This window comes from Myxocyprinus asiaticus, chromosome 12 (genome assembly GCF_019703515.2).
Source record: "Myxocyprinus asiaticus isolate MX2 ecotype Aquarium Trade chromosome 12, UBuf_Myxa_2, whole genome shotgun sequence".
NCBI classification, from domain to species: domain Eukaryota; kingdom Metazoa; phylum Chordata; class Actinopteri; order Cypriniformes; family Catostomidae; genus Myxocyprinus; species Myxocyprinus asiaticus.
Window position 1 is genome coordinate 41656698 of NC_059355.1, and position 20402 is coordinate 41677099.

Sequence of the window (20402 nt, forward strand, 5' to 3'; positions counted from 1 at the left end):
AATGAATTGCATGATTATCTTCAAATTTATATTTCTGAGAAGGAGTCATGAGCATCTTTCTGACATCCAGCCTAACCATTTACTCTTTATTGTGCTGGCTACATGTTTTTCATCCTTCGCTGACATACAAATGTTCACCTATAAGATCTAGCTCCTTACAGTCACTTTCATTAAGGCGGCGAGGCTAAGACGATAATTTACTGTACATCTGCAGTTTCATTTAGGAGTGGAAACCTGCTTTGCCTGTGTACATCAGCGTCTATCGCAGCCCTTATGGAAGATGACAGTGGTTTATTTAAATTGACTGTGGTGATATGAGGGCTGAAAAATATCTGTCACATTAGATTCCCTGTGGATAAATTGTGCATAAACCCCCATGCCAAACAGCGGTCAGAAACAGAGTATCGTGTCAGCCCTGGTGATGTCCCAATCATGGGAACGCAGAGAGGAAATTACCCAGATTAATTAGTCTTAATTAGAAATTGGTTTTGCTGGACAGAGATTAACTGGGGATCAAATTATGTGTTTGGGATGTTGGACAGTGATGTCAGTACTGGTGAGAGATGATTCTCGTTATGAGTTTCTTCGGTGTTGCATGTGATGTAAACAGTACCCCAACATCACTCCACCCACTTAAAGTTGCAGTGCACATAATCAACAAGTAAACTAGGCTGTAGGACTCTTCGGTGGTTATGTTCTAATATAAGCAATTACTGTATACTCATACTATATAAGTATATATCTATATACTGAATATATACAGTATATATATATACATATATAAAATATAAGTGTAATTTATTGTTTATTGTTATATTCTAATAAAAACAATCATGTGAACCATGCATATTCAATATCCAATAACAAAGCACAACTAGGTCAGCACACTGTTCTCAAATGTTTTTTTTAATATTTAAAAAAATTACATTTAGTTATTTACTTAAAAAATTATATATATATATATATATATATATATATATATATATATATATATATATATATATATATAATAAATGTATTCTATAACTAATTTAATAAATATTAGTACATTTAGTAAAAAAATTACATCATTATTTATTATATTTTATTTTTAATTCAAATACACTTATTTTTTCTAAGCATTTTTATACATTTATTTGTTAATTTGTATTAAAAATAATGTTTAGATAACACTTCAGCTGACCTTGTTATGGTTTGTTATCTGTATATATATTCTAACTGAGTACACCCTTTTTTGTTCTCACATTTACACTACTCTTAAATACCACTTTATATTTTTTCTAGCTTTATAATTTTACTACCACTTGTTCTTTTAATTACAGTATGTTTGTGCTACTTCATGTATTATTTTCATGTGTAATTTATTTTTATGGTAAGAAAAAAAAAATTAAATGTCAACAAGTAGGCTATTACTGTTTGAATGTAAAGCTTTTCATTAAAGACTTTTTTAATTGTAATTTGTTGGAATTTTGCCGAATGCTCTTTTGAAAAAGGACTAACACTGTCAAAAGGTTGCACACGCATCTATCTGGTAGAAGAGGCTCTATTTCAATTATTATGTTGTGCTGTTTTCAACCTGTGTTGTCTAGAAACTGCTTCAAAAAAGGGACTGTAAAATCCTCAGGGTTATCACAGAGGGTGGAAACTCAATTGGAAGAAGTGGCAGTGGTCAGGCCTTTTGTCAGCTTCCTTTTGGTGTGATTTTGCAGAGGTATTGGAGTGAAGACAAGAAGCCCTGGACATTTCTAAACTGCTTTAGAGTGTGTATTAGGAGAGAAAAAGATATTAAGACAGGGGAAAGTTATACAACATTATCTTGGTCAGGAATCTTAAATGTGCTGGTATTTGTAAGCAGTAGGAAAAATATTATGTACTCTTAACCCTTCCATTGTCCTAAGGGCTCAAAAATGACATATGCTGGCATATGCACCTAAAAATATACATACAAACCACATGTAGAATTTTTCAACAGGTACGCTAGTAAATGAGTTAAAACATGTTAATAGGACAAAAAACATTAATTAATGAATATTCGTAAATTTCATTTGATAAAATACGATTGTGATTTGTGTTTAAAAATAAGTAATTAAATAATAATTGTATTTAGATACCCAGTGAGCAAGCCGAAGGTGACTGTAGCAAGGAACATAAAACTCCATAAGATGTTGGTTAATAGAGAAAAATAACCTTGGGAGAAACCAGGCTCACTGTGGGGGCCAGTTCCCCTCTGGTTAACATCATGAATATAATGCCAATATTACTTAATTATGTATAGTGCAAGTCGTGGTTTACAATTATTAAACTAAGTAAGTGCTAAGGGTCAGTGTTTAAACAAAGATTTTGTAAGAAATGTAAGATTAATGACTAACGTCTTTGAAGATCATCCTGGATTAACTGCAGATGTTCACATAGATGCATTGTCCTTTGTTAGTTGGCTGATGAAGGCTTTTGCTGGAAATTAATTGATAGTCTATGTATTCCATTATAAGAGTGTAGTCCATCATTAGACCAAGGTGATGCAGGCAGAGATCAGTGAGTTGCATCGCAGTTCAACCGGCCGGTAATTTCGTTGAGGTCTATCCTAAATCCAAGGTTCAGACAATGGCATATGATGTATCCCGTGTCTTGTGGTTGGAGTTGGCATCAGTTCATCCTCTGAAGTCCATCGTAATAGACTGAAGTGATGTTTGGCTGGATTTAGTCATCATCACTCAGAGACACATAGCAGTGGAGTCCAACACGAAGCAGGAATGGAGCTGGATCCAGACGGTTCTGGTGACCTCAGGATAGGAGTCCCGAGGTTGAGACAGGGATACAAATAGGATAAAATTAGCACAGATGCTATTCAATTTATTGTTGTGTTATAGATCATGATCAGTGTTTCTGGTTTCTGGTTCCGGCAGACCTAACTAAAGTAGCCTAATTGTGAGTTGAAGGATAAATTAGGTGTATGCCTGGCTAAATAGATGAGTCTTTAGTCTAGACTTCAACTCAGTGAGTGTGTCTGCATCCTACTCCTTTTGTGGATTTTGATATTTTAGGAACTATTAACAGGCCAGACGTTTGCGATCGTAATGAACGTAATGGAATATAGCATGGTAGAAGGTCACTTAAGTACTGCGGAGCTAGACCATTCCAAGCTTTGTATGTGGTTAACAGAATTTTTAAATTAATACGAAATTTAACAGGTAGTCAATGTAACGACGATAAATTGGGGCTAATGTGATCATATTTCTTGGTTCTAGTCAGCACTCTGGCTGCTGCATTTTGAACCAATTGAAGTTTATTTATTGATCTTGCTGGACATCCTCCCAGTAATGCATTACAATAATCTAGTCTTGAGGTCATGAACGCATGAATTGGTTTTTCGCAACAGCAACAGAGAGCATGTGTCGTAATTTAGCAATATTTATTGGGTGGAAGAATGCTGTTCTACAAACATTGGTAATTTGAATTTCAAAGGACAGATTGGTATCAAATATAACACCTAAATTATTCGCTGTTGAAGACGATGTAACAGTACATCCATTGAGAGTCAAATTATATTTTAGTAGCTTGTTTTTAGAGGTTTTTGGTCCAATAATTAGTACCTGTGTTTCGTCGGAATTGAGTAGAAGGACATTTCTGGCCATCCAATCTTTGATTTCATTGATACACTCTGCTACTTTGGAAAATTGTGAAATTATGTCAGGTTTTGAAGAAATATAAAGGTGGGTATCGTCGGCATAACTGTGGAAATGTATTCCACGATTCCTGATAATATCTCCCAGGGGAAGCATATAAAAGGAGAAAAGCAGAGGTCCGAAAACTGATCCCTGTGGCACTCAATACTTAACTTTTGTTTGGTTTGACAATTCCTCATTTACATAGACAAAGTGGTAGCGGCCTGCTAAATAGGACCTAATCCATGCTACTGCTAGTCCACAAATGCCAACATAATTCTCTAGCCTATTCAAGAGAATGTCATGATCTATCATGTCAAAGGCAGCACTAAGATCTAAAAGCACTAAAAGTAAAATGCAGCCGCGATCAGATGATAAGATCAAGTCATTTTTAACTCTGATAAGTGCAGTCTCTATACTGTGATGGGGCCTAAATCCTGACTGAAATTGTTCATATATACTATTTCTCTATAGAAATTAACATAGTTAGGAGGACACTACCTTTTCTAGTATTTTCAACATAAATGGTAGATTTGAAATCGGTCTCTAAGATGTAGCTTCTTAATAAGCGGTTTGATAACTGCCATTTTAAAGTTTCTTTGGACATGTCCTAAGGATAGCGAGGAGATAATAATATTAAGAAGAGGTTCTGAGATTACAGGGAATACCTCTTTTAAGAGCTTAGTTGGTATTGGATCTAACATACATGTTGTGGCTTTTGATGTTTCGATAAGTTTTGTTATTTGTATACATATGTCCTATGACAACAAAGGATTGAAGCTGCATGTGAGGAAAATTATGAGACACTGTTTTCTGAGGTACTGTGACAGATGATTGCATAATTCCAATTTTATTTATGATTATTTCAATTTTATCAGTAAAGAAATTCATGAAGTCATTACTATTGTGCTGCGACAGAATATCTGGTTCAGTCGATGCTTTATTCCTAACCAATTTAGCCACAGTACTGAATAAACACCTAGGATTGTTGTGGTTATTTTCTATGAGTTTGCTCAAATATGCTGACCTGGCAGCATTTAGTGCTTGTCAGTAGCTACAGACACTATCCTTCCATGCACTGCGAAATATCTCTAATTTTGTATTCTTCCACTTGCACTCCATTTTCCGAGCTGCTCTCTTGAGAGCATGTGTGTGATCATTGTACCATGGTGCAGAGCTTTTTTCTTTAATTTTCTTTAATAGAAGGGAGGCGACACTATCAAGAGTGCTAGAGAAGACTGTATTAATATTTTCTGTTATTTCATTAAGTTCTTCTAGACTTTGGGGCTTATTGAGTGTATGAGATAGATCTGGAAGATTATTAGTGAAACTATCTTTAGTGGTCAAAAGAATAGTTCTACCTGAACGATAGCATGGAGTAGATTGAGTAACATTATCTGATCGCAGCATACAAGATACGAGGTAATGATCTGAGATGTCATCGCTCTGTGGAAGAATATCTATCGTATCAACATCATCTCCATATGACTAAAATGAATTAATGAATTAAATCTAGTGTATGATTATGGCGATGAGTTGGTCCTGTCTGACTCCAAGAGAGTTGAGAATATCGATAAATGCTAATCCCAATGTGTCATTTTCATTATCTATGTGAATGTTGAAGTCACCAACAATCAAAGCTCTATCTACAGTAACTACAATATCTGATAAAAAAAATAAAAATAGCAAATTCACCAAGGAAATCAGAATAAGACCTAAAACTTCACTGTAAATTGTAGCAACACATCCTCCTTGACCCTTCAGACGAGGCTCATGTTTATAACAATAACCTGGGGGAGCAGATCCATTTAAACTAATATATTCATCCAGTTTAAGCCAGGTTTCAGTTCAAACAGAGCACATCCAAACTATGATCTATAATAATTTAATTTACAATTAGTGCTTTGGTAGAAAGAGATCTAATGTTTGGTAGCCCTACCTTCATATGATGTTTATCTTTAATTATTATTATTATTATTATTTTATTTTTTCAAGTTTGACTTGAATCAAAATGATTTAGTGAGAGTTTTGTGTTTGGTTTGGAACAGACACAGTCTCTATGAGATATCTAGGTGATGTAGTTTCTATGTGTTGTAGTTTATGTGACCTGTATGATGTCTCAAGGCAGCTAGAAGACGTTCAGATTAACCAGTTTGTCTGCTTCCTGACCTGGGCCCCAGTTAGTCAGATACTAACACCATTGCCGAGGGGCTTTCTTAGTTCAGTTTATGTCAGATTGCAATAAACAAGACTTTGTTTGCCAGACAACATGGTGGTAATAATATTATTTATAATAATAACAGCGTTGACCTGTTTATTTTTTTAATACATTATTTTAACTTTAACATAATAAATGTACTACAAAAGCAAAAGCGAAAAAATCAATCTCATTTTATAGTCCAGTTCATGATACAATGTGATTACCATGGACTTAAAACTAAATGTTTTTCATTTCGGTTCGTTCTGAGCAAAAACTTTATTTTTCCATTCCGGTTCAATGGTTACTGGTTAGAACAAAATAAAAGAATGGTTAATAACATTCTTTTTAAAATTACAGTACTCTGCACTAAGGTGTGGGTGAAATACCAATTGCAGTGTTGCCAGATCTCACATGAAAAACAAGCAACCTTTTCTGGAAAAACAAGCCAAAAATAAGCCACTTGCCTCACCAAAATAAGCAAAAATAAGCAATTAATTTTTTTTCCTGTGTGGTGGATTTATCAGCATAGAAATCATAACAAGCATACAGTTAATGAACAGTTCAGTATAATTTTAATTACAGATCTGCTTCTGAGTCAAAACCCAGCAGCATCAAATCTGTATTAATGCATCATATCTAACAATAATCAGTGAAGACTTGGAAACAACTGAGAAATGTACTTTTTACCTCTAATAATGTTTTCCTTGTACCTGGACCATGCAACATGAAGTGGTATAATTGCAAATAATTACTGTGATAAGCCCTTTGGCCTTTAGTTTCATGGAGAAAAATTATTATAACAAAATTAACCGGTTTTAACCATTTACCAGCATTTAATATTAAAGTTTTCACACCAGAACAATTGAAAATGACTTTGTTCCCATTCTCGCTTATGTTCTGCAAAGCAATTAATTTGTTTTCGTTTCTTAGTCCCTGTTAATTACATACTGTAAATAAGTACCAAGTACAAATGAACATAAAATGTATAAAACAGATACTCTAAATTCTAACTGGATTTGCCACCTTCGTAGTTATTTTAAAATGCTGATAAATGCACATTATAATATAATATAATATAAGCTTTTAGTGTTGTATTATAATTGCAATTGTAATGAATTATACTTTCATGTAATACATTTAATATGAACACTGTAAAGTTATACTGCAAAATCATATTTAAAAAAAATTACAAGATGACAGACTTTATTCTTCCCTGTTTGACCCTCTTTGAGTTAAATTTTTTGACACTAGCCCCAGTGGAAACCTGTCGCACAGATCTTTACTTTCATTTCATCTTAATTTCCTTTGTGCCGGATCATTGTGAAATTCTCAGAGCATTTTACCCCCGTGAGACTGCATTGTTAAGCTAGAAATGTAGAGACAAATTCTAGATGCTGTAACAGGCCATTCATCCATGCTTGGTCTTAATGTAGTTGTTTTTTTATTCCTGCCACTTGCCCTTTTTCACTGTAAAACAGGAAGTCTATGGATGTAGCTGCATTAATTCAAATGTGTGTTAACACAAACTGTGTTTCCCGGCATTGACCTTTCTTTTCAACATGATTCCCTTGCGATTTCTATGCCTCAGCTCACACTACTTGCCGGAAAGTGGGTGGAATCCGTCTGAAAGGTTTCACAGTTGTGTCTAAGTTGACCTTGTTAACATGGAGGATGTCGTCTTTTCTGGCAGCTTTAATGACAGACAGTAACAGTAACAAGGTATTATGCAAGATGGATGTCACTCAAATTATGCCAACGAGAACCGGAGGGCTTCAGGTCTTTAAAACGAGGTTATCTATGCAATCTGTCATAAATGATGATGGAGCAGGGTAATAAGAGGCATTTTCTACAGTTCAACAACCTCCCCAGCAAGTCAGCAGTGTCAGCTTTGCCTTGAATGAATTCTCAGTTTGCAGTTCAGAGATTTTCCTGCCTTTCCTGTTTGGGGATGTATAGGTGAAATTGCAAATATCCTCTTTTTTTTTTTTTTTTTTTTTTTTTTTTAGTTATTCAAATAAAAAATGGTTTGTAATTTTTGTTTGAAACTTTATAGTTTGGTGTTATATTTATGTAATGTTTTTTATTTATTTATTTACTGAATAGCCTATAATAAGCTATTCAGTTGCAGATTCCATTGTGAAATCTTGCCCCATATAGTGGGTATGTTATCAGAAGAGGTGTTAAATAAACAGATTTGTTTTTCTGAGCAATAACGGTGGAAATATCCATTTTTCAAAAATGTCAGATCGACAAGTTGCCATGTGCTTAAATAAATTGATTTAATTTATTAATTACAGTATTTGTTGGCCAAAACAATATATATACAGGTGCATCTCAATAAATTAGAATGTCGTGGAAAAGTTCATTTATTTCAGTAATTCAACTCAAATTGTGAAACTCGTGTATTAAATAAATTCAATGCACACAGACTGAAGTAGTTTAAGTCTTTGGTTCTTTTAATTGTGATGATTTTGGCTCACATTTAACAAAAACCCACCAATTCACTATCTCAAAAAATTTGAATATGGTGACATGCCAATCAGCTAATCAACTCAAAACACCTGCAAAGGTTTCCTGAGCCTTCAAAATGGTCTCTCAGTTTGGTTCACTAGGCTACACAATCATGGGGAAGACTGCTGATCTGACAGTTGTCCAGAAGACAATCATTGACACCCTTCACAAGGAGGGTAAGCCACAAACATTCATTGCCAAAGAAGCTGGCTGTTCACAGAGTGCTGTATCCAAGCATGTTAACAGAAAGTTGAGTGGAAGGGAAAAGTGTGGAAGAAAAAGATGCACAACCAACCGAGAGAACCGCAGCTTTATGAGGATTGTCAAGCAAAATCGATTCAAGAATTTGGGTGAACTTCACAAGGAATGGACTGAGGCTGGGGCCAAGGCATCAAGAGCCACCACACACAGACGTGTCAAGGAATTTGGCTACAGTTGTCGTATTCCTCTTGTTAAGCCACTCCTGAACCACAGACAATGTCAGAGGCGTCTTACCTGGGCTAAGGAGAAGAAGAACTGGACTGTTGCCCAGTGGTCCAAAGTCCTCTTTTCAGATGAGAGCAAGTTTTGTATTTCATTTAGAAACCAAGGTCCTAGAGTCTGGAGGAAGGGTGGAGAAGCTCATAGCCCAAGTTGCTTGAAGTCCAGTGTTAAGTTTCCACAGTCTGTGATGATTTGGGGTGCAATGTCATCTGCTGGTGTTGGTCCATTGTGTTTTTTGAAAACCAAAGTCACTGCACCCGTTTACCAAGAAATTTTGGAGCACTTCATGATTCCTTCAGCTGACCAGCTTTTTAAAGATGCTGATTTCATTTTCCAGCAGGATTTGGCACATGCCCACACTGCCAAAAGCACCAAAAGTTGGTTAAATGACCATGGTGTTGGTGTGCTTGACTGGCCAGCAAACTCACCAGACCTGAACCCCATAGAGAATCTATGGGGTATTGTCAAGAGGAAAATGAGAAACAAGAGACCAAAAAATGCAGATGAGCTGAAGGCCACTGTCAAAGAAACCTGGGCTTCCATACCACCTCAGCAGTGCCACAAACTGATCACCTCCATGCCACGCCGAATTGAGGCAGTAATTAAAGCAAAAAGGAGCCCCTACCAAGTATTGAGTACATATACAGTAAATTAACATACTTTCCAGAAGGCCAACAATTCACTAAAAATGTTTTTTTTTTATTGGTCTTGTGATGTATTCTAATTTTTTGAGATAGTGAATTGGTGGGTTTTTGTTAAATGTGAGCCAAAATCATCACAATTAAAAGAACCAAAGACTTAAACTACTTCAGTCTGTGTGCATTGAATTTAATACAGGAGTTTCACAATTTGAGTTGAATTACTGAAATAAATGAACTTTTCCACGACATTCTAATTTATTGAGATGCACCTGTATATATATATATATTTTTTTTTTTATTATTTTTTTTTTGTGTGTGTGTGTATGTTGGGGGGAGGGGGGGGGGGTGTTACGTAACTTTTCATTTGTGTTTTTTCATTCATTAATGAGGCTATTTAATGTCAGGTGTTTTTAATATTTAAATGGTTTAATTTATTAATTACAATACTTGGCAACAATTCTTTTTTTTTTTTTTTTTTTTTTTTTTGGAATTTAAAATTTTTGTTTTGTCATTTTGTTTCATAATTGGATATGATTTCAATGTTGCTGCAAAGCCTATAATAGGCTATTTTATCCATTGTGACAACTATTGGGGAATGTTGTCACAAAAGGTCACTGTGTGTTAAATAAACTTTAAAACTCTAAACTAATCTCTAATAAACTTTTTTCATGGGCAATAATGGTGGAAATGTTCAATAGCTTTTTTGTCGCCGAAACTTTAAGTTACAGTATGTGGCTATGCAGAAATTTACTTTAAAAAAATAAACCTACCCTGATAAATATTCCCTGGAGTAAAAAGTGTGACAACAAGCCCTGGTTCCCAATATAATTACAACAGTAGAAACAATACAGCTAAATCTCCCACATGGTATATACCATCATACAACCCAGCCCTATAGATCAACACAGCCATTTTTCCCCCTGCTCTCACAATGAGACACCTTGGCCTGTTTCATCCATTACAGCTACAATAGAAGATATTAATAGCTTCTCATTTGCTTACAGTGGTAATTTTTCACCTTTTCAGCATAGTCTGCTAAGAGCATCAGACTTACGAAATTCTCATACATCTGATGCATGTTTGAAAATATAGACAGTAGAGGAATCTGGCTTGGATAAGAAAGCCATGGGATCGTCATCTACAATGAGAGATGGCAAACAACATTAGAAAGTTGCACAGAGAACGGGATGAAAGGTTCAGAGGGGAAATCTAGGGGTTGGGGATGCTCAGACTCGGAAAAGAAAGGTAAATCATTCTACCTATCCTCCAACAAGTCCTGTTCCTACAGGAGAAGAGCAAGTAACATGCGCTCCTCAGTGCTTCCAGGCACGGCTGTTGAATTTCAAATAAAATTGCCTTTAACATCCAGGGTAAGAGCTGACAGTAGAATGCCAGGCAGTGGCGTATTGTCATCCCATTGTGTGAATCTGACAGACAGTCGGAGAGGGATCTCATTCAAACAATAAAAGAACCGAGCCTCATCCGACGGCCCCCTCATTGTGTTTCGCACAAAAACCCATAGCTATGCACCTGTTAGCTTTGCCTTTCCAGATTGATATCAGTTGAGATTGGAAAGGTTGTTTCATGTGACAGAGACATATAATTTCAGAATTGAATCCTCAGATTAGAACCTGCGCTTGCTGCTTGCATAAATTTGCACTTGTCTGGGGCATTGTATGCCATGTTTAAAGGGACAATTCACCCTTAAATGAAAAGTCTGTCATCATTTTCTCACCCTCATATTGTTCCAATTCAAACCTGAATGACTTTCTTTCTTCTGTGGAACAAAAAATGAGAAGTTAAGACAAATCTCCAGCCTGATCTGATAAAAAATTATGTGACTGTGGTGAAAATTTAGCAAAATTATATTACATGGTTCCTTACATGCATTGCAGCAGTTCCGAGGTGAAATGTCCACTGTGTGGTGCTAAAAGCAAGTTAAATGTTCTCCCAAACAGATGAGGTTTTTAAAGGGATAGTTCACCCAAAAATAAAAATTCTCTCATTGTTTACTCACCCTCATGCCATCCCAGATGTGTATGACTTTCTTTCTTCTGCTGAACACAAATTAAGATTTTTAGAAGAATATCTCAACTCTGTAGGACCATAGGATGCAAGTAATTGGTGGCCAGAACTTTAAATCCCCGAAAATCAAATAAAGAGAGCATTAAAGTAATTCATATGACTCCAGTGGTTAAATCCATATCTTCTGAAGCAATATGACAGGTGTTGGTGAGAAACAAATCAGTATTTAAGTATTTTTTTTCCATAAATCTCCATTTTCACTTCCACATTCTTTTTTTCGTGCATATCGCCACCTACTGGTCGGGGCTGGTAAAAGGTGGAAATTTATAGTAAAAAAGGACAAAAAAGGACAAACAATGCATCACCAGACAAGTCATGCACTATAGTTCAAGTGTTTAGTTCTCATAAAGCATAGTGTGAGGAACAAGGCAAAAAGTAAGTGTTTATGAACTGACAATCTACAGTTTTTCTTAATATTTGTGTGAAAGGGAATAAAAGTCAAATTGTTGTTGTAGCGCCTCAGGTGTTCATTTCACCAGGAAAGTGCCACGATATGTTCAACGAGCCACATAAAGATAATTCTGCAAATATGTAGGTCTAGTAATGTGATTCTATCAGACCAGGTTGCTTATAAAATGTTGCTTGACAGCTATGGTTGCCATTCAGTTTTATTGTATGGAGCAGTTTATACATTCTGCTAGATAACTCCTTTTGTGTTCCAGAATGAAAGTCATGCTAATTTCGAAACACATGAGGGTGAGTGAATGATGACAGAAGTTTCATTTTTGGATGAAATATTCCTTTAGTTTTGTTCGGTGGATATTTCAGTGGAATACACACAGCACCCTCATGAGGTCAAAAAACAATCTACACAGATGCAAAGAGTATTTTTACCCTATGATTCTCTTATCATTTCTCTCATGCACCTGTTCTACACTAGGCTGCACTCTGAAAGTGGAGACGCAGGCATGCTTGTCATGTTCCCCTGTGAAATGGCACCAGCTCCTGTGTGAATAGAGACTCATGGGTGCTAGACCTGCCGGTGCTGCTGTGTTATCTTCTTTTTGGAGTATAGTATAGTGCATTCTGGGAGAGCAGATGGGACTTTAGAGGCTTAGCAGAGATCAGGCAATGACACATGGTGGAGCTCAGAGACCGGTCTGGGGATATTCACCTCTCTGTCCATCCTCAAAGTTCCCCCTGTAAGCTGTCCAACCGTCTTCTGCAAACGACATTTGTACATTGTTCAAGTATGGATGTACAAAGGGTTGGGAGGGTTACTTTTGAAATGTATTCCAATACAGATTACAGAAAACATGCTGTAAAATGTCATTTGTAATGTATTCTGTTTGATTACTCAAGGTCAGTAACGTATTCTAAATACTTTGGATTACTTCTTCAGCACTGGTAGATTTTTTCACTTGTTTTGACTATAAAAACTCTGCCAGTACAGTAAGACACAATACACGTTAAAAATACATTCTCTGTAAAACCTAAATATCTTATGCAGTGTTGTTTCTAAAACAAGATAAATCAAACTGATCTTGTTTTAGGGATTTTTAGATATTTTTACAGGAAAACAATAAAAAAATTATTATCAAGAATATGATTTTTGCCCTAATATCAAAGGTCTTACTAGAAAAAAAGAAATTATGATCCAACATGAAGTTTTTTATTTTTTATTTTTTTTGGGAATGCCCAATTCCCAATGCGCTCTAAGTCCTCGTGGTGGTGTAGTGACTCCAGGTGGCAGAGGACGAATCTCAGTTGCCTCCGCGTCTGAGACCGTCAATCAGCGCATCTTATCACGTGGCTTGTTGAGCGCGTTACCGCGGAGACATAGCGAGTGTGGAGGCTTCACGCTATTCTCCGCAGCATCCACGCACAACTCACCATGTGCCCCACCGAGAGAGGTTGCCCCATGTGACTCTACCCTCCCTAGCAACCGGGCCAATTTGGTTGCTTAGGAGACCTGGCTGGAGTCACTCAGAATGCCCTGGATTTGAACTCGCGACTCCATGGGTGGTAGTCAGCATCTTTACACGCTGAGCTACCCATGCCCCCAGTGTGAATTTTCTTGATAAAAAAATATGATCGTGCCTGGTAACATGCGCATGTAAAATGGCTAGAAACAGCATTTTAGCTTAGAGCTGACAATTTACACAAGGTTTATTTCTATTTCTTCTGCTCCAAACTTACTTTTCTGTATGCTTGTATGAATGTAACACATCATAAGAAAGTGTTTCACTGCTGTTCAAATGCACTTTGGATCACATCATTTATATGTATAATTTTTTCCATCTGAAAGGACTAAATATTAAATGAAACAAATGACAATAAAATGCAAAGTAATCTCTTCAGTAATCAAAATACGTTTTGACTGTAACTGTATTCTAATTACCAATGATTTAAATTGTAACTGTAGTGGAATACAGTTACTTATATTTTGTATTTTAAATACGTAATCCCGTTACATGTATTCCGTTACTCCCCAACCCTGGATGTACAATAGATCCACAATAATGTTCAGTATTATATTGGGTGTTTCTTCAAATACACCCATGTTTATGTCCCTGGTGGATTTCAGCTGTTCACCGATTTATTTATTTTCACATAATTACATAATTTCACCCCAAATCAATGTTTCATGTCCATTTATTTGTTTATTTGGCAAGTAGTCTTGTAATAGGCTGAATAATGAGGAGTCATATGGTCATTTTTACAAAATAAACACCAACAGAACTCCGATGTAAACAGTAGGTTGATTTCAGCTGATCAGCAATTTCTTTCTTCTCAAATTACATAGTTTCAGCACAAATCAATATTTTATGTCCATTTATTTATTTGGTTAGTAGCCCTGTAATAAGCAGGATAATGTACAGTCATCCAATTGTTATAGAAAAATAAACCCCTTCAGGGTGATACAAGACCCCTCCGCTTTGCGACGGGTTCCTGATCACCCTGTTGGGGTTTATTGTGCAATAACAACTGGCTGACTGTACATTATCCCTTACATATTTTCTCAAAGTCCACAGGGCCTAAAATAAATAAAAAACATAATTGAACACCCTATTATGCAAAACACACAACATTAATCCTTAAATGCATACCTCAGGTCTTTAGTGACCCTGGACCTCATTCCAACTCCATCTATTTTTTGAAGGTATGCTTCTTATGAATCGTCTAACATTAAAAAAAAAATTCAAAAATTAAAAAATAACAAATAAAACATATAATTTCTAATTGGTTAAGTGTAATTACCTTAAGTGTATAGGGTCTTTAGTGACCCGATTGTAGCGAATTTGGTAGTATAAATGTACACGAGATGAGTTAAAGTGCCCGTGTACCTCTACCATTATATGTAGGGAAACAGTATGTGTGAGCTAGGAATTAAATTAAACTGTCCTTATTCTACATTATTATGTAAGGAAATTTATAATGGAATTAGTCGCGTTCAACAACCATTATAAATTAGATAAATGACAAATAACTAGATTATTTGTCTGAATAAAATTCTCCACCATTAAAATCGTAATACAATGTCTCGTTGTATCCGCTCACGATTTCTATTGTAAGGAATTATCTTTAATAAGGGAATTATGATTAATTCTCTTATTGTAGTAATATTATTCTCATGACTTATTGAAAATAATTTTACACATATTTAGGTACAGCTTTGAAGCAAAATCTTTTAAAAACAGGGATGAGATTATGTATCAAAATATACCACAGTCAAATTATCTTGAAAAGGGGAATATGAATAATTAATCATAACTCGTTATAATCAATTATAAATATTTGGATCAGTTAATAGAATTAACTTGAAGTAGCTGAATTAACATTACAATCAATTAATCTGTTCATACAGTGAACACTCAGTATTGATTGTCTATCAACTCTCAGAAAGGATATTTTTCATGGCCACAGAAAAATAACTCTTTCTTAGCATGTAGCTGTGATCAAATCGTTAAATTGACGTTGATTTACGAGCAGACCAGAAACAAATCGCAAGAATGTACACAAAAGCTTTATTTAACTAAGTCACGAACACATAACTAATCTAAACAAACACATACACACAAATCACGCATACATGGGAAATGGAAAAATGAAAGTGAATGAAACAGGAGCAGAACAGGGGAATGAAGCTATGAAAAGAGTCATTTAACCATCTGAAAGGACCATCAGTTTCTTACTTCAAAGCACCTTTGTTAACAAAGGGGTTCACAGCTTATACTAAACCTCTGTTTAGTTAGTTAATTGTACCGATACTTGCATTGCCTTGGCTGTTGAGAGAGAGTCCGGATGCAGTCTCAGGAGAAAGTATTGATGGTTCCTTGAGTCGATGGTGTTGAAGTTGCAATCAATGTCTTCCGCGTTGAATGAAGAAATGATGAACTTGTGGTGTTAGTTTGACTCCGTTATGTTCGAGGAAGTTACACATGGCTTGACATGTAACATATGCACGGAGTATGCAGGCTGAGACCTTTTTGTCCCGTCCTCATCCCTTTATGGGATTTATCTATGGTGTTAGAGGTGCTCTCGGCTGCCCCATTCAAGCCCTTAACATCAGTTGATACGTTTTTGATTCTTAAAACGTCCTTGCTATTGGACTTGGCATCGTTTAAGAGGGTTGGTGATTTACAGTACATGCCCTGTTTGCCTTCGCCTCTGGGTATTCCGGCCCATTCTACGAGGAGAGTGGCATCCTTATGGGCTTTGGCTAGAGGTGCGTCCTTGGAGGACATTTATATGGCAGCAGGGTGGTCCTCTCTGCATACTTTTGTTAGATTTTATAATCTGGATGAGAGTTTGACTCCTGCTTCCCAGGTTCTTTCTATTGGAACAGGAGTAAATTCATAATTTTTATATACTCTCGCTTGTGTGCCGCTGTAGGCTTGCCACACGGGCTTAGATAGCTGGCATCTACTGTTCACATGGCGTTAGGGTATTCATTTCCAATTGCGTCTTCATGCAATGTAGAAGATCCTTCGAAAGGGAATGGCTCGGTTATGTATGTAACCTTGGTTCCCAGAGAGGGAATGAGACGTGGTCGGACCGGGTGTTCCCACACGAACAGCAACCAGTAGAAGCAGCAAGAGAGAGAAGAGAAGAGAGAGAGAGAGGGAGGTCACTCCGACAGTGCCCTTTAACTCCTGAGGGAGGTCACTCCTTTCGAGTTTGGCTTGGCCAATGAGAAAGGTGCAATTTTCCAGCGGGAAATGTTCCTTTGTTTGGAAGCTGACTCATTTGCATGATTGGAGTAAGCTGGCAGTTTGTGCCCCTTTATGCTCTGATTAATATAACAAGCATACAGTGCACACTATAAGGTGGTGCTATACACCAATGTTTAGGGCATCACACAAGGATTAATTTGATAGGAAGCATGATACCAATAATTTTACATTATCTAGTGGTTCTGTCATAAAGCATGAACAAAACAGTATACAGTACAAAAGACACTATACGAGACAGTAATAATCATACTCACAATGTCCTGAGGATATGCATGTTCATTTATAGAACAGTTTGTCTATAAATTAATAAAGAAAATCTGTTTTATGGGCTTCATGTGTCTTTCCTATGAGGGAGTGAGTTTCTTCTCCACATTCCTTTGCTTTTTTATGTGGCTACCTTCCCCCACCTGGAATTTCTCTGAGGTCCACTAGTTGCTGGACCAGTGTCAGCAAAGGGGGAGTAAGAGGTGATAATGATTAGTGGGAGAGCAGACATCTCGGAGTCTGCTTGGGCCTACTTGGACCTTTGCTTGTTACGGTCTTGAGACGTCTGTTGGATTATTCATTAAATAATGAATAATTGTGTGTCTGATTGGTCCAGATGCTACAGATATATGTAATAATATCAAAATGTATATTTCCACTTCTACAAATCAAATGTTTTATGATGATTTCATATCTATTTAAGAGTACTATCACATGATATCTATTTCTATGTTTATTGCAAGACAAATGAGTGCCATATTCATACAATTTACTACCATATCATGTCGATTTGCTCTGCAATGATGGTGAATTATGAGTATCACACACATATTGTGCATGTCCATTTTTTGATAAGATATAAGTGCCAGGTCACTAAAGACCCAAGGTATGTTACAATGTTTGGCAAAACGGCTATGCACTTAAGTTGCTGAATTGCAACTAAAATGAAAGTTTACTTGATTTGATGGTAGTTTTTGGTCACTTGTCAGTCGAAGGTAATGGCACAATCTAAAATTTTCACCCATTAATGTACTGTTTTCCAGAACCAACTATCATTACAACCACTCCGTCTACACTGGATGTGACTGTAGGCGAAAGCATCATTCTTCCCTGTCAAGTGTCCTATGACCCTTCGCTGGAACTCAAGTTTACGTGGTTCTTCAATGAGCAACTCATCCACTTCGGCAGTCATGGGGGATACTTTGAAAAAGTTGGCGGAGTAAGAACACATTCATTTTCTAGTTTGCAAGTAGAACATTTCACAGCATCTGTGCTGTAAAAATGAAATGATACAGAACTCGAGGCAATATTTGGGGTTCCTGAGATGCCACACTGACAGATCCTTATGGAGAACCTCAAGACACCCTTTCATTTCTCTGCAGAAACTTACTCTTAAGGTGTCTTTACACAGCAGGGTTAAGCCTGGTGTGAGCCTGCTCAAAAATATGTGTAAAGATGCAAAAGCCAGACTAAATTAAGCCTGCTCTGACCCACCTCGGCCCCTAGTTTCAAAGGCAGTTCTGATGCTGCTTAAATTCTGTGTAAATGAAATGCAACATCAGAGCAGCCTTAAACTTTGTTGTTGTTATGACAGAACATATACTTCATTATTTCGTTTCATATTTAAAAGTATAACTTCATATTTTTATTCGTTTTATATTTCTGTTTTCATAATTTTATATTTAAAACATTAATCTCATAATTGCTGTGTAAATGCATTTATGCCTGCTCCGTGCAGCATTAAACGGTCTGTGTAAATGCACCTAAATTCCACTTTAGATGCAGTTTCTGTGCCACCTTTGCAGTGTAAATATGGCTTTAGTCACCTAAAAGAACTCCTAAAGACAGTCAATGGTTCCTTCAGTAAACCCATCATAATAAAAAAAGTTGAGGCACTTGAAATATACATGAATGTTCCTGAGAATATAAATATAATTTTTTTTAAGACTTCTTCAAAAGGTCCTAAAGGTTTTCAAGGGGGTTCCACCAGTGTGGCATCTGAGGAACCCCAAATGAGTGGGTAATAATATTTACAATGTAAATGGTGCAACCAATACTGCAACAAATACATTTATTTATTTATTTATTTATTTATTTATTTATTGAGGCTATCAGTCCCTAACATTCTGCCTAACATCTCCTATTGTGTTCCTCAAAAGAAAGAAAGTCCTACGGGTTTGTAAAGACATGAGGATGATTAAATGAAATTTTTCATATTTGGGTGAACTATCCCTTTAACGTATTATGCCTCTGTATATTCATATCTAGTACTTTCTACTAAATTGTTAAAAATAAATCACACTAATACATTTCATATAATGCCACAGTTTTGAGTTTGTGAAATTTGGAAAAGAGATTTTCCCATTATATTTGCAGGCACTGACAAGCCATTCTGTAATAATCTAGACTATAATTAAGCTTCCCACTCACTGATATGAATTACAGCATTTGTGACAGTCACATGTGTTTCATCTAAGTTTATTAAAAAAAAATTTTAAAGGGGGGCGCTGCTTTTCTCATCCTCCAGTTCTTCGTGCCATCTAAAGGCGCCCCATCGCCAAATAAACAAGCAATGGAGAACTTTCTAAATCGAAGTGCTCTATTTTCAGAGAAATAAAATGCCATTCTTAATTTATTTCACTGGATTACTATGATTTAAAATGAGTGATGTATGTTATTAGCAGCACTCGCTGTAAGTCTTTTGAGTGAAGATGAGGGAAAAAATGGACCTTGGATGTAAATAATGTTATTAAACTTACACAGCCGACTTTACTTAAGCCAATTATTGCATTTTAAAAACAGTACTCACAGAGACAGGTACGAAAAATAGTCCCACCACTCTGTGTCAGAAATTAGTTTCCCATGTAGTCAAACGTTTGATTATTGGCATAAAGTCTGGTCCACTTTGCAGCTAATTTTGGTAAAGAACCACCCACTTAGACAAGAAGAGACTGTCTGTCAGCTACACGACATATCGTGCTTATTGTAATATTGCAAATTTACATATCATGCTATGCATATTGCAAGGGCTTGCGATACTACTTTAAAAAATAATGTTTATGGCGATGCAGACTGCTCAGAATAGACTGGGCACAATAGAATTGTCACTTGATGTGTGTGTGTGTGTGTGGGTGTGTGTGTGCGTACAGTGTGCATAGACGCAGATCTAAAGCAGGAGAAAAGCTCGAGATATTCCCCATTCATTTTCTCCATGTCATTTCAACATTCACAGATTGGGCAATTAGATATGAGTTGACACATTTAAGTAAGTTCAGCATACCCTCTGATGTTCGTTTCTGACTTAAAATATGCAACTAATGGTAAAACAGTATATATCATACGAAGTTTATATGCAGTTTGGAACAAAAGACAACTATGATTATAATCTCTGGGATATAAGTCATAAGTTTTTCCTCCCAGTAAACTTCAGTATAAGCATAAGATATTAAAATAAACCCCCAAATTGTGTTCATCTCCTGTTCTGTCCCCTTACCACGTCTTTGATCTCTCTCTCTGTTAGCAGCACTCGGCAGGTGACATCATGGTCCGGAACATTCAGCTGAGGCATGCTGGGAAGTACACATGTGCCGTGCAGACAAAGGTGGACAGCAGCTCTATTGCAACTGACCTGATTGTCAGAGGTAATAAAACTGTGAAA

General features: G+C 36.3%; 1 protein-coding gene across 1 annotated transcript in view; it reads left to right on the forward strand.

The window, feature by feature from the left end:
* LOC127449422 (contactin-4-like) overlaps nt 1–20402 on the forward strand; it is a 261042-nt gene that overhangs the window by 224873 nt on the left and 15767 nt on the right. The window contains exons 13-14 of the mRNA XM_051712833.1: nt 17788–17963; nt 20265–20385. Of these exons, the coding sequence (XP_051568793.1) occupies nt 17788–17963; nt 20265–20385 (297 nt within the window). The remainder of the gene's footprint in view (nt 1–17787; nt 17964–20264; nt 20386–20402) is intronic.